The sequence below is a fragment of the Salmo salar genome, chromosome ssa14 (genome assembly GCF_905237065.1).
Source record: "Salmo salar chromosome ssa14, Ssal_v3.1, whole genome shotgun sequence".
NCBI classification, from domain to species: Eukaryota; Metazoa; Chordata; class Actinopteri; order Salmoniformes; family Salmonidae; genus Salmo; species Salmo salar.
In genome coordinates this window covers 37,165,178-37,180,565 of record NC_059455.1, presented here as the reverse complement: position 1 = coordinate 37,180,565, position 15,388 = coordinate 37,165,178, and the positions used below count along the sequence as shown (strand labels likewise).

General features: G+C 42.6%; 1 protein-coding gene across 1 annotated transcript in view; it reads left to right on the top strand.

The window, feature by feature from the left end:
* The window catches only part of LOC106569499 (integrin alpha-6), a 36,795-nt gene that overhangs the window by 17,678 nt on the left and 3,729 nt on the right, over positions 1-15,388 (top strand). Inside the window, exons 7-23 of the mRNA XM_045694314.1 lie at positions 3,542-3,735; positions 7,364-7,586; positions 7,718-7,807; positions 7,902-7,963; positions 8,188-8,357; positions 9,108-9,245; positions 9,442-9,557; positions 9,642-9,801; positions 10,634-10,717; positions 10,803-10,882; positions 10,972-11,049; positions 11,172-11,274; positions 11,407-11,583; positions 11,740-11,838; positions 11,933-12,043; positions 12,166-12,264; positions 12,353-12,478. Of these exons, the coding sequence (XP_045550270.1) occupies positions 3,542-3,735; positions 7,364-7,586; positions 7,718-7,807; positions 7,902-7,963; positions 8,188-8,357; positions 9,108-9,245; positions 9,442-9,557; positions 9,642-9,801; positions 10,634-10,717; positions 10,803-10,882; positions 10,972-11,049; positions 11,172-11,274; positions 11,407-11,583; positions 11,740-11,838; positions 11,933-12,043; positions 12,166-12,264; positions 12,353-12,478 (2,110 nt within the window). The remainder of the gene's footprint in view (positions 1-3,541; positions 3,736-7,363; positions 7,587-7,717; positions 7,808-7,901; positions 7,964-8,187; positions 8,358-9,107; positions 9,246-9,441; positions 9,558-9,641; positions 9,802-10,633; positions 10,718-10,802; positions 10,883-10,971; positions 11,050-11,171; positions 11,275-11,406; positions 11,584-11,739; positions 11,839-11,932; positions 12,044-12,165; positions 12,265-12,352; positions 12,479-15,388) is intronic.

The following is a 15,388-nucleotide window of genomic DNA, read 5'->3' as shown; positions in this document are numbered from 1 at the left end:
TAAAAACATGCAACAAAAAAAAACAGTAAATTACCCACCACCCTAATGTGTGAACAATAAAAAATCACCAGGGCTCTGTCTCACTTGAGAGCCGATGGAGCGGACACAGTACTGATTGATGGTCCTGTGAAATTTCTGTTAACTTCTATGGGCTAGGTGGGATGGTCGGGACACACTATTCAACAGCCAGTGAAATAACGTGGCGCGAAATACAAAACAGCAAAAATCTCATAATTTCATTTAAAAGATAAACTTCTTGTTAATCTAACCACATTGTCCGATTTCAAAAAGGCTTTACGGCAAAAGCATAAAATTAGATTATGTTAGGACATAAACTTCACAAGAAAAACCACACAGCCATTTTCCAAGCAAGGACATGCATCACAAAAAAACAAAAATACAGCTAAAATATTCACTAACCTTTGATGATCTTCATCAGATGGCACTCATAGGACTTCATGTTACACAATACATGTATGTTTTGCTCGATAAAGTTCATATTTATATCCAAAAACCCCATTTTACATTGGCGTGTGATGTTCAGAAAATGTATTCCCACCAAAACTTCCGGTGAATGTGCACATCAATTAACAAAAATACTCATCATAAACGTTGATAAAATTTACAACATTTATTGAAAGAATTATAAATATACTTCTCCTTAATGCAACTGCTGTGTCAGATTTTAAAATAGCTTTACGGAGAAAGCACATTTTTCAATATTCTGAGTACATAGCTCAACCATCAAAGCAAGCTATACAGATACCCGCCAAGTTCTGGGGTCAACTAAACTCAGAATTAGTATTATAAATATTCTCTTACCTTTGCTGATCTTCGTCAGAATGCACTACCAGGACTCTTACTTCCACAAGAAATGGTCTTTTTGTTCGAAATACTCCATATTTATGTCCAAATAGCTCCGTTTTGTTCGTGCGTTCAGATCACTATCCAAAGGCATAACACGCGAGCGTAAATCCAGACACGAAAAGTCAAATAGTTCCATTACCGTTCGTAGAAACATGTCAAACGTTATTTACAATCAATCCTTAGGGTCTTTTTTAACATAAAACGTCGATAATATTCTAACCAGACAATAGCGTATTCATTCAAGAAGAAAAAGAAGGAGGGGCGTGCTGGCGGGCTCGCTCGTCACCAAGTCCTTTGTCCTCAGGCAGTCCACTCATTGACTGAGCTGCTATTTTCTGCCCAGTAACAGGAGAAGGATGAAACACGTTTCTAAAGGCTGTTGACAGCCAATGGAAGCCTTAGGAAGTGCAACGTGACCCCACAGACACTGTAGTTTTGATAGGGATTCAAAAGAAGAACTACAATTCTCAGATTTCACACTTCCTGGTTGGATTTTTCTCAGGTTTTTGCCTGCCATATGTGTTCTGTGATACTCACAGACATCATTCAAACAGTTTTAGAAACTTATGAGTGTTTTCTATCCAAATCCACTAATACTATGCAAATATTTGACTCTGGGCCCAAGTATTAGGCAGTTCACTCTAGGCACGCTTTTCATCTGAAAATGAAAATACTGCCCCCTATACCTTAAAAAGTGAATGCATATATTAATTACAGTCGTTTACTGTTTTCATTCTCGGAGAGGAAATGTAGCATAGTGCCCATTTGGCAATGTCTGATTTCTGATTTGGCTGGTATGGCGGTAATATGGTCACCGCAACAGCCCTAGGTCAGCGCATGCTCAGAGTACACGTCCTGGTAATTCATCTGGCCCTGCGGCCTTGTGAATGTTAACCTGTTTAAATGTCTTACTTACATCGGCTACGGAGAGCATGATCACACAGTCGTCCGGAACAGCTGGTGCTCTCATGCATGCTTCAGGGTTGCTTGCCTCGAAGCACGGATAGAAGTAATTTAGCTTGTCTTGTATGCTCGTGTCACTGGGCAGCTCGCGGCTGGGCTTCCCTTTGTACATAAAAACATAAAACATAAAAACATGCAACAAAACCAAAAACACAGTAAATTGCCCACCACCCTAATGTGTGAATAATAAAAAATCACCAGGGCTCTGTCTCACTTGAGAGCCGACGGTGCGGACACAGTACTGATCGATGGTCCTGTGAAAGTAAATCATCATGTACCTGAGAAACGGGAAACATAGGAATAGACACCATCCATGGTACCATGGACAGGATGGTGATATACAACCACATCGAAGGGTTATAAAGGCTATTGTATGTCTCACTAGTTTGCACAGACGCTCCTGAAAACGGGACAGAGACATAGACATAATTGCGAGTATCAACTCTTGAAAAAAAAGCTCAAAAAATGAAGCTTGTAAGTAGTAGGAAGCGAATTAGCAGAATGTTCATCTCTTCTGGGTTTACACCACAAGGGATACTGGAAAATATGTGAGGTAGACACATGGGCTGGACTTCGGTTGGCAAAACTCACTGTTTGCGTATTGCCTGTAGACCCATATAGGTGGATGCAGTGGATTGAGATGCAGTCAAAGCAAAACAAAACAGATATCTCTAGCTTAAACTGACGGATTTTGATGGGGATTTTTTTATTATGTTACTTAGATTGACGCACCGGTGTGTCAATAGACTCTAAGAGGATTGATAGGCCTACTGCTGCATTGGCCTATACTGTAGGCTATCTCTGAGTTTTATGCGCTCATTTCTTGAGCTGTCAATGAACCACCATGTATCAATGTGTCCATATGGCAGACTCTGGTGCTTTCGGCCTTAGCTTAATTTTTACTTTTCGACTCTTTATCATTTTACTTCAGATTTTTATGATTAACCACATGACAATGAGTTTGAGAAAAAAAACGTTATTATTGAAATTAAACTGTTCCACGAAAATGTGCATATAAAAATAATCATCACTGTCACTCAGATCGGTGGAAATGGTAGAAGAAATTGTAAGCTTCCCCAAACTTGAAACGTGAGCTGCCTATGGTCTTTACTATTACACCCATAAAACAGTTGCACATAGGAGGTCCCGGGAAAAAACATGGCCGCCTATGGAAATTTCTCTCTTCTCAAATTTTTCTCCCTTCATCAATAAGGCAAATCTATACACTACACTTCCCCCTGTCCATCTATCCATCAAAGACAGAATATCATGGTCAGTTTCTCTCTCTCCACAGTGGAGAGTATCATGGCTTCTCTCTCTCCACAGTGGAGGGTATCATGGCTTCTCTCTCTCCACAGTGGAGAGTATCATGGCTTCTCTCTCTCCACAGTGGAGGGTATCATGGCTTTCTCTCCAGTGAGGGATATCATGGCTTCTTTCTCTCCACAGTGAGGGATAACATGGCTTCTCTCTCTCCACGGTGGAGGGTGTCATGGCTTCTCTCTCTCCACACTGAGATATATCATGGCTTCTCTCTCTCCAGTGAGGGATATCATGGCTTCTCTCTCTCCACAGTGAGGGATATTATGGCTTGAGCCTCTCAGATGATCTTTGAGATGAGACAATTAGTTCCTTGTTGAGACGATATCTTTCTCCGTTTCTCTGAGTCATCTCCCTCCCTCTCTCTCTCTCTCTCTCTCTCTTGCTCTAGGTGGCAGGATATCGTGGTGGGAGCCCCTCAGTTCTTTGAGAAGGATGGAAAGGTGGGCGGAGCTATTTATGTTTATATTAACAAGGGCGGAGTCTGGAGTAAGCTCACGCCCACCAGGATAGACGGACCTCAGGACTCCATGTTCGGACTGGCTGTAGAAAACCTGGGAGATCTCAACCTGGACGGTTATCAGGGTGAGGGGGTATGCATAGGGGTGGGAGGTAGGGTTTCTGGGGGTGGTGCAGCACCCCCTGATAAATTGAAATAATTTTGGCAAAATGATTTCAATCTGAACAGACATAAATCAAATAATACAAAATACTACACCAAAGAGCATCATTTCAAACAAATAGCTGTGGATTAAGTTTTATCACAAGCACTTACAGTCTGGAAGGCCACAAATTGGGCATCAGACAGGTCAAATATAGAACAGCTTGTTGCTTTGTGGCCATAGATATAATCCATAGTAGGATTTTGGAACCTCTTACCCTGGCACTTTTACTGTTAACCTCCCTGGGCAAGGTGGGACGTTTGCGTCCCACCTAGTCAACAGCCAGTGGAATCGTGTGGCGCGAAATACAAATACCTCAAAAATGCTATAACTTCAATTTCTCAAACATATGACTATTTTACACCATTTTAAAGACAAGGCTCTCGTTAATCTAACCACATTGTCCGATTTCAAAAAGGCTTTACAGCGAAAGCAAAACATTAGATTATGTCAGGAGAGTACCCAGCCAAAAATAATCACACAGCCATTTTCAAAGCAAGCATATATGTCACAAAAACCAAAACCACAGCTAAATGCAGCACTAACCTTTGATGATCTTCATCAGATGACACTCCTAGGACATTATGTTATACAATACATGCATGTTTTGTTCAATCAAGTTCATATTTATATCAAAAACCAGCTTTTTACATTAGCATGTGATGTTCAGAACTAGCATACCCACCGCAAACTTCCGGTGAATCAAAATATTCCATTATCGTACTTCGAAGCATGTCAAACGCTGTTTAAAATCAATTTTTATGCTATTTTTCTCGTAAAATAGCGATAATATTCCAACCGGGCGACGTTGTATTCATTCAAAGATTGAAAGAAAAAAATTGAGAATTCACATGAATGTGCATCTCCAGTGTCACTGTTCTCAGCCTGACCACTCACAAAATCTCCTGCTGTTTTTCGCCCAGAGACAGGAGACACGTCATTCCACTTTCTGGCGCCTTCTGAGAGCCAATGGAAGCCTTAGAAAATGTCACGTTACAGCAGAGATGCTGTATTTTTGATAGAGATGCCACAGAAGGAGAACAAATTGTCAGACAGGGCACTTCCAGTATGGAATCTTCTCAGGTTTTGGCCTGCCATATGAGTTCTGTTATACTCACAGACACCATTCAAACAGTTGTAGAAACTTTAGAGTGTTTTCTATCCAAATCTACTAATTATATGCATTTTCTCTTTTCCGGGCAAGAGTAGTAACCAGTTTAAATCGGGTACGTTTTTTATCCGGCCGTGCAAATACTGCCCCCTAGCCCCAACAGGTTAAACTCACGGGTACACTAACATTGGATGCAGTCCTGACTTCAATGGGAACTGCCATCTATGTATTATATTTCTATGGTTGGGTGCGGCTGTCAGTTTGCCTTTCACAAATTTCAAAATACAATCGTGAGAAAAACATGGGCCTACCGTTTTGAAAGCAAATGCCTACTGCTGAAAAGAGAAGACTAATATTTCTGTAGAAGCTAACAATTTTTTTCTCAACAACTTTTGAGCAATTCTGAGTGAACAGCAGCTTATCTTGAGATATTGGCACAAGTGCATCGGCTATCACTGGTGAGTAGCCTATGCTGACTTCATCTTCATCATTTGGTGAGTCAGTGTCACTGGAAAGTTTGTTTTGTAGCCTACTGTAGCCTATACTATATACACTATACACTATATATGTCACGCCCTGACCATAGAGAGCCCTCGGGGTTCTCTATGGTGTAGTAGGTCAGAGTGTGACTAGGGTTTTTTTCTAGTTATATTAGTTCTATGTTGGTGTGTGAGTATGTTTCCCAATTGGAGGCAGCTGAATATTGTTGCCTCTAATTGGAGATCATACTTAGGGTGTCCCTTTTCCCACCTGCGTTGTGGGGTATTGTTTTGTGTGAGTGCCTTTGTGCGCTACGTTTTGCGCGATCGTTATATCTTTGTTGTTTTTTTTTAGAAGTTTCACGAGCAATAAAATGTGGAACTCTACTCACGCTACGCCTTGGTCCAGTTATTTAAGCGACGGTCGTGACAATATATCAGGGTTTCTGTTAGGAACATTTGGCACCGGACAAATGACTGGGAAGATTTTCATTTATCAGACATTTGAGAAATGTACCTGTCATCCATATGTGTTGGGTGCATAACCCATTAGGGTGTCCACCCACACAGCCAGCGCCATCAATAAACCAGGGATGTTGGCCAAATGAGCCACATTACATCCTTACAAGCCGCCTAGGACAAATTTTTTAAAACACTATTCGTTGTGTTTCGATGTGTAGCATATGCAAACAACACTAACATGCATTTCTTTAGCTTTGCCAGATACAGTAGGCTACTCCGTCTGCTATACAGATATAGGCGTACAGAAGGAGGCAAATTCATTATCTTTTGATCATAATATATTTTTATGAAGATAAGCATTATATTCTTAGATTATGGAAGTAACTCTGGTAGGCCTAAAACATTCTTCCTCACCTTAAATGAGTGTCAATACATTGTTTATAGGGAAAATAAAAGCAGGGTATTATATCTCAGCAAACACAACATTAGTTTACAGTTGGAGCTTAATTTGGCCCAACAAAATGAAACAGAATGAAACAAAACACTTGCGAACTGCTTTAAACATAGACAGGCTAGTGCCTACTTAACCGTACAAATTACAACAATAGGCTAATGATATTTATTTTACAAAAGGCCTACTTATAAACCATCTTAAACTAAATATCGAGCACACAGATATAGGCATACAGAAGAAAGCTAAAGGAGGCTAATTGGTATTTTTTTTTTAAATCAGATAAAAAAAAAAAAAAATCTAAGTATTATATTGTTAGATTATAGGAGTAACTCTGGTGGGCCTAAAACATTCTTCCTCACCTCAAGTTCAACTGTCGTAGTGAGTTTCCGTCATAGGCCTGCAGTATAACAGGCTAATATCCACACCAAACCTTCAACAAAGCTTCTAAACTGTATTAACAAGAAAGGGTAGAGCATACCATACCCAAATGACAGAAATAGGCTAATGATGTTTATTTTATAAAAGGCCTACTGACATATCTTAAACTAACTAAGGAGCATACAATTGAAAACTCAGATCGAACATTATTTAGCCAACAAAAATGTCTCAACAGAATGAAACAAAACACGTTTTGAATATTTAAATAGCTGGTTTAGATTAATGAATAGGCCTACAATAATAACAATGATATACAATAATAATAATGATAAAACAAATTATTATAAATTGCATCCTACCTGAAAAGCGAGTTGCACAGTAGCCTGCATTTGGCCAGTTGTGTGTTAAAAAAGAATAATTTGCTAATGTCTTCAATCATGTATATGAAGTAGAACTGCATGAAATGTGTTTCTAAAAGGCCCTTTTTTTCAGACCCTGATAAAACATGTTCCTCATATGTGGAAATCCTAAAAATGCAGCTATGTGTGTGTGTACATATGTCTGCCTTTGTGTGTGTGTGTACATATGTCTGCCTGTGTGTGTGTGTACATATGTCTGCCTGTGTGTGTGTGTAGACGGTGTGTAATCCTGACTCTCTCTCTGTCAGACATCGCTGTGGGAGCACCATATGATGACAGTGGGTCAGGGAAGGTGTTTATCTACCACGGCTCAGCTCAGGGCATCAACATCAAACCGGCACAGGTGTTGTCAGGGGTGCCATCGAAGACAAAGTTGTTTGGTTATTCTCTTGCTGGTAACATGGACCTGGACAGGAACTCCTACCCTGACCTGGCCGTAGGATCCCTCTCCGACTCTGTGTTTGTCTACCGGTAACCATGGCAATTAGTCATCTACCCCACAATGTTTCGTTTTAAATACATTCCATTCGTTATACTTTTTTTTTGGGCCACTTTCTTGACCTTTAAACATTTGACACTGTGACTCTGTGATGTTACTCCAGAGCTCGGCCAGTCATCAACATCCAGAAGGTTGTCAAGACAATGCCAAAGGAGATTGATCCAACTAAGAAGAACTGTGGCAACAACATTTGGTAAGTTTGCTGTGTGTGTGCTGTTCATCTGCATATGGAAAAGTATAAACCATTTAAACCATATTCCTAAATACTCATGACTTTGTGTTCCCAGCTTGGAGGTAGAGGCCTGTTTCTCCTACACAGCCAACCCTAAATCCTACAACCCCAAACTGAGTAAGACAACACCTTTTGTGTTGTGATTTCAAAATAAATAATTCAATGGGCTTTTAATGCTTTAGATCAGTATGCAATAGTAACTGTCCCTCTCTTTCTCTACCTTTCTCTCTTCTCACTTCCCCCTCTCTCTCTTTTGCTCTCTCTCTCTCTATTTCTCTGTCTCTCTGTCTCTCCTTCTCTCTTTCTCTCTCGCTCTGTCTCTTTCTCTCTCCCCTCCACAGCGGTGGCGTACTCCTTTGAAGCGGATGCGGAGCGTAGGAAGAAGGGTCTTCCCCCCAGAGTGACCTTCTCCACACGTTCCAGCGAGGACCATGACTACGAGTCCACTGGTGTTCTCACCCTCAGTGCACAGGGCAAGAAGGAGTGTATCACTGCCAAACTCACTCTACAGGTACTGCATCACAACTCTCAAAACTAGTGACTGTTAACATACAGTCTTTCAAAAGCCTTGTAGGTGAAATGTGGAAAAGTCTCCTCCAGCCTTTGTCAGTAGTATGTCATTACCATGCAGTGGTGTAAAGTACTTAAGTAAAATTTCTTTCAAGTACTACCTAAGTAATTTTTTGGGATGGGGGGTATCTGTACTTCACTACATTCCTAAAGAAAATATTGTACTTTTTACTCCATACATTTTCCCTGACACCCAAAAGTACTCGTTACATTTTGACAGGAAAATGGTCTAATTCATACACTTATCAAGAGAACATCCCTGGTCATCCCTACTGCCTCTGATCTGGCGGTCTCACTAAACAGAGAACATCCCTGGTCATCCCTATTGCCTTTGATCTGGCAGACTCACTAAACACAAATGCTTAGTTTATAAATTATGTCTGAGTGTTGGACTGTTCCCCTGCTATCCGTCAATAAAAAAAAAACGAGAAATTATTTATACTTTAACTTACATTTTTGATACTTTAGTACATTTTAGCAATTCCATTTACTTTTGATACTTAAGTATATTTAAAACCAAATACTTTTAGACTTTTACTCAAGTAGTATTTTACTGGGTGACTTTCACTTTTACTTGCGTCATTTTCTATTAAGGTATCTTTACTTTTACTCAAGTATGACAATTTAGTACTTTTTCCTACACTGTTACCATGTATATCTGATCTGTACTCTCTGTGTCTGTCATCAACAGGAGAACATTAAGGACAAGCTTAGGGGAATCCCCATTGAGGTTGCCGTGGAGATACAGAACTCCAAAAGGAAGAGAAGAGCACTCCCAGGGCTCACGCCCATCCTCGACTCCAACCAGCCTATCACGGCCAGTGCTGAGGTATCCAATAACAACCGTAACACAGTCTCCTATTAGGCAACTTTGGGTCACCTACTGTATGTGACAGAGATATACAACTGTTGCCTGCTCAAAGCCTGTTCCCTCTGTATTAGTATGAGTTTGTGTGATTGGCATGTTGTTTCCTGTGTGTGTAGGTGAGTTTGTGTGATTGGCATGTTGTTCCCTGTGTGTGTAGGTGAGTTTCCTGAAGGAAGGATGTGGCAGTGATAATTTGTGTCAGAGTAATTTACAGCTTCAGCACCGCTTCTGCTACAGAGAACCCAACAAGGACGTCTTCCAACTACTACCTATGTGAGTAGAACACATTAACCTGTCACCAACCATCACCTGGGTGAATGTAATCAATGCTGACATAGTCTGCTGGTGTCCTTGCAGGGAGAATGGAGTGCCAGTGGTCTCCCTTAGCGACCAGAAGGACATCGCCCTAGAGATCACAGTGACCAATAAGAATGGAGACGATGCTCATGAGGCAGCATTGGTTGCCTCCTTCCCCTCCTCTCTCTCTTACTCCGCCTCCTACTCTGCACCCAAGGCAGTGAGTTTACCTCTCTTTCTCTCTCTCTCTCTCTCTCTCGCACTCTCTCTCTCACTCCGCCTCCCACTCTGCACCCAACTCGGTGAGTTACCTCTCTCTCTCTCACTCCGCCTCCCGCTCTGCACCCAACGCAGTGAGTTACCTCTCTCTCTCTCTCTCTCTCTCTCTCTCTCTCTCTCTCACTCTCTCTCACTCTCGTTCACTCCGCCTCCCGCTCTGCACCCAACGCAGTGAGTTACCTCTCTCTCTCTCTCTCTACTCTGCCTCCCGCTCTGCACCCAACGCAGTGAGCTACCTCTCTCTCTCTCACTCCGCCTCCCGCTTTGCACCCAATTCAGTGAGTTTACCTCTCTCTCTCTCACTCTGCCTCCCGCTTTGCACCCAACGCAGTGAGTTACCTCTCTCTCTCTCACTCCGCCTCCCGCTTTGCACCCAATGCAGTGAGTTACCTCTCTCTCTCTCACTCCGCCTCCCGCTCTGCACCCAACTCAGTGAGTTACCTCTCTCTCTCTCACTCCGCCTCCCGCTTTGCACCCAATGCAGTGAGTTACCTCTCTCTCTCTCACTCTGCCTCCCGCTTTGCACCCAATGCAGTGAGTTACCTCTCTCTCTCACTCCGCCTCCCGCTTTGCACCCAATGCAGTGAGTTACCTCTCTCTCTCTCACTCTGCCTCCCGCTCTGCACCCAACTCAGTGAGTTACCTCTCTCTCTCTCACTCCGCCTCCCGCTCTGCACCCAACGCAGTGAGTTACCGTTCTCTCTCTCCTTTCCCTCTTCCATCTTTTAGACTGGTACTGAATTGTGATTGGCTGTTGTTGTTGTTGATTGCAGGACAGGCAGGTGTCCTGTGTGGCCAATAAGAATGGCTCTCAGGCAGACTGTGAGCTGGGGAACCCCTTCAAGCGAGACTCAGAGGTGAAAGACACCATCAGCTAATCATGATCGCTAGCTAAAGCATCTGAGTGTGTGTGTGCGCTAACATATCACTCTGTATGTTTAGGTGACGTTCTACATCATCCTGAGTACAGCAGGCATCTCTCTGAACACCACAGAGTTGGAGATAGACCTGAAGCTGGAGACGTGAGTAGAGTACACACTCCTCTGTCATGTCTATAATGAAATAGATATGGATTTGACCAACAGTGCTGATTTGATCTCTGACCTTTCAGGACAAGTGACCAGCAGAAGGTGGGCAGGGTCAAGGCCAAGGCCAAAGTGGTGATCGAGCTGCAGCTGTCCCTCACAGGGTAAAAAAATATTATTTGCCAGCTCCTCACTTTAATGTGCTTTTACACGTGAGACCTCCCAGCATCTAAACTTCAGTAAGATGTTGTGTGCGTTTGTGCTCACAGTGTACCTGTTTCCCCAGAGTGGCCAAGCCCTCCCAGGTCTACTTCACTGGAGAGGTCAAAGGTGAGAGCGACATGAAGTCAGAGGGAGACATCGGCAGCCCGATCGAGTATGAGTTCAGGGTAAGGATTATGTATTTTTTTTCTTTTCTTAAACACTATTTAAAAAAAAAACATACATAAACCAAACAGGATTATTCATATTTCATTATAAACTGAACTTTCCTGTCCTTTGATCTGTCTTTTGATTGACAGGTGATCAACCTAGGGAAGCCCCTGAAGACCTATGGCACCGCCTCCCTGATCATCAATTGGCCGAAAGAAACTGTGGAGGGGAAGTGGATCCTGTACCTGGTGAAGATGGACTCCCAAGGTCTGGAACAGATCAAATGCTCTCCAGAGAGAGAGATCAACCCACTCACTGTCAAAGAGGTTAGCAAGCACTGGGGGGTCAAACTCTAACACACAGTCAAACTCTAACACACTACACTAACAGTCCCAATACAGTTAACTCTGTTGTACGGTGCTTACCAATGGGAGGTTTGTTCCAAATTACCATACATCTAAGTTCTGTTACACTGTGTTCAGGAGAGTAGGAGTAGCAGGAGGAGGCGAGCTGTAGGGGAGACAGACAAACCTGAGGGAACCATTGCACTGCTGACTGACAAAAGGAAATACACTACTCTGGTAACACAACTCTCCTTCTCTCCCAGTTGATCAATGTTGTTAGTTGTGTACGAGCTACCCTGTAATATGGTGTGTGTGTGTGTGTGTGTTACAGTCGTGTGAGGATGGGGCAAAGTGTGTGGAGATTCACTGCTCCCTACAGGGCCTGGACAGTAATGCAGTCATCCTGCTCAGATCTCGCCTCTGGAACAGCACATTCCTGGAGGTAAGACATATACGCATACGCGCGCGCACACACACACACACCTCTACACACACACCCTCTTTGATATTTGACTGCACCTCAATCCCCTGTCCACACTCACGTCCCTATGTGATTCCCAACAGGACTACTCTAAGCTGAACTATCTGGATGTGATAGTGAAAGCCTCTCTCAGAGTGGACGGCACAGCTAAAAACATGGTCCTGAGGAACGCTGAGACACAGGTACTTTATCAGTTTCCCATTTCAACACAAAACATATTTCACTTTCTTTTACTTTCTATTGATGCTTGATTGATGTTGTCTTTCTCAGGTGAGAGTGACGGTGTTCCCGGAGCGTCGTGTGGCTCAGTACGGAGGACTACCATGGTGGATCATCCTGGTGGCCATCTTGTTAGGACTTTTGCTGCTCGGCCTGCTGGTCTTCCTGCTCTGGAAGGTAAGACAGCATGGGGGGAGCACAGAGAAACTGTTTACACTATATACAGTGCCTCTGGAAAATATTCAGACCCTTTGACTTTTTCCACATTTTGTTACGCTACAACCTTATTCTAAAATGGATTAAATAAAAAAATCCTCAGCAATGTACACAAAATACCCAATAATGAGAAAGTGAAAACAGGTTTAAGAAATTTTTGCAAATTATAAAAAATTTAAAACAGAAATACCTTATTTACATAAGTATTCAGACCCTTTGTTTTTAAGCCATGGATTTCGAATCCCTTAATATTATTGTTGGATCTAATTTTAACAGCTAACATTTCGAAGGCAATAATAAATAGATATGCCGATAGCGGACAACCTTGCTTTACTCCTCTTGACAGTTTAAAACTTTCTGAGATGTTGCCATTATTTACTATTTTACACCTAGGGTTACTACATTGTTATATATACATGATTTTAACCCATTTTATAAGAGATTTTCCAAAATTGAAATATTCTAGGCATTTATATACACTGCTCAAAAAAATAAAGGGAACACTTAAACAACACAATGTAAGTCCAAGTCAATCACACTTCTGTGAAATCAAACTGTCCACTTAGGAAGCAACACTGATTGACAATACATTTCACATGCTGTTGTGCAAATAGAATAGACAACAGGTGGAAATTATAGGCAATTTGCAAGACACCCCCAATAAAGGAGTGGTTCTGCAGGTGGGGACCACAGACCACTTCTCAGTTCCTATGCTTCCTGGCTGATGTTTTGGTCACTTTTGAATGCTGGCGGTGCTTTCACTCTAGTGGTAGCATGAGACGGAGTCTACAACCCACACAAGTGGCTCAGGTAGTGCAGCTCATCCAGGATGGCACATCAATGCGAGCTGTGGCAAGAAGGTTTGCTGTGTCTGTCAGCGTAGTGTCCAGAGCATGGAGGCGCTACCAGGAGACAGGCCAGTACATCAGGAGATGTGGAGGAGGCCGTAGGAGGGCAACAACCCAGCAGCAGGACCGCTACCTCCGCCTTTGTGCAAGGAGGAGCAGGAGAAGCACTGCCAGAGCCCTGCAAAATGACCTCCAGCAGGCCACAAATGTGCATGTGTCTGCTCAAATGGTCAGAAACAGACTCCATGAGGGTGGTATGAGGGCCCGACGTCCACAGGTGGGGGTTGTGCTTACAGCCCAACACCGTGCAGGACGTTTGGCATTTGCCAGAGAACACCAAGATTGGCAAATTCGCCACTGGCGCCCTGTGCTCTTCACAGATGAAAGCAGGTTCACACTGAGCATGTGACAGACGTAACAGAGTCTGGAGATGCCGTGGAGAACATTCTGCTGCCTGCAACATCATCCAGCATGACCGGTTTGGCGGTGGGTCAGTCATGGTGTGGGGTGGCATTTCTTTGGGGGGCCGCACAGCCCTCCATGTGCTCGCCAGAGGTAGCCTGACTGCCATTAGGTACCGAGATGAGATCCTCAGACCCCTTGTGAGACCATATGCTGGTGCGGTTGGCCCTGGGTTCCTCCTAATGCAAGACAATGCTAGACCTCATGTGGCTGGAGTTCTTGCAAGAGGAAGGCATAGATGCTATGGACTGGCCCGCCCGTTCCCCAGACCTGAATCCAATTGAGCACATCTGGGACATCATGTCTTGCTCCATCCACCAACGCCACGTTGCACCACAGACTGTCCAGGAGTTGGCAGATGCTTTAGTCCAGGTCTGGGAGGAGATCCCTCAGGAGACCATCCGCCACCTCATCAGGAGCATGCCCAGGCGTTGTAGGGAGGTCATACAGGCACGTGGAGGCCACACACACTACTGAGCCTCATTTTGACTTGTTTTAAGGACATTACATCAAAGTTGGATCAGCCTGTAGTGTGGTTTTCCACTTTAATTTTGAGTGTGACTCCAAAACCAGACCTCCATGGGTTGATAAATTGGATTTCCATTGATTATTTTTGTGTGATTTTGTTGTCAGCACATTCAACTATGTAAAGAAAAAAGTATTTAATAAGATTATTTCTTTCATTCAGATCTAGGATGTGTTGTTTTAGTGTTCCCTTTATTTTTTTGAGCAGTATATAAACTCCAGTCGTACTTTATCAAAAGCCTTTTCAAAGTCAGCTATGAATACCAGACCTGGTTTCCCAGATATTTCATAGTGTTCTATTGTTTCCAGTACTTGTCTTATATTATCTCCAGTGTATCGTCCATGTAAAAAACCTGTCTGATTAGGATGAATAATATACAACAATACCTTTTTCATTCTATGCGCAATGCATTTAGCTAGAATTTCTGCATCACAACACGGAAGTGTAAGAGGCCTCCAATTTTTTTAAATGGACTGGATCTTTATATATACCACTTGGATCCTGTTTTAGTAATAATGATATCAGACCTTCTTGTTGAGTGTCCGATAATCTACCATTTATATAGGAATGGTTAGAACGTGCTAGAACAGTCCTCTGAGTATATCAAAAAGAGTTTGGTATACCTCCACTGGTATGCCATCCAGCCCTGGAGTTTTCCCGGACTTAAAGGCTTTAATTGTATCAAGAAGTTCCTCCTCTGTAATTCGGCCTTCACATTAATTTTACATTATTAATAGGAAAGAAATCCATACAATTAACTTCGGTTAGTGGAGATGGAGGAGACTGAAATGAAAACCTATGCTTAAAGTACTTTACTTCCTCTTTCAAAATATAGTTTGGTGAATCATGAGTGACTCCATTATTTGTAACAAGTCCCAGTACATTCCTTTTGGTAGCATTTCTATGTTGAAGATCGAAAAATAATTTTAATAATATTCCATCCTGTTTGCTTTATTTTGATACTATATTACACTGGATCTTTCTTGAATATGTTCCTCCATTTCTTTGAGTTTTTCCTCTAACTTACTCTGAGCC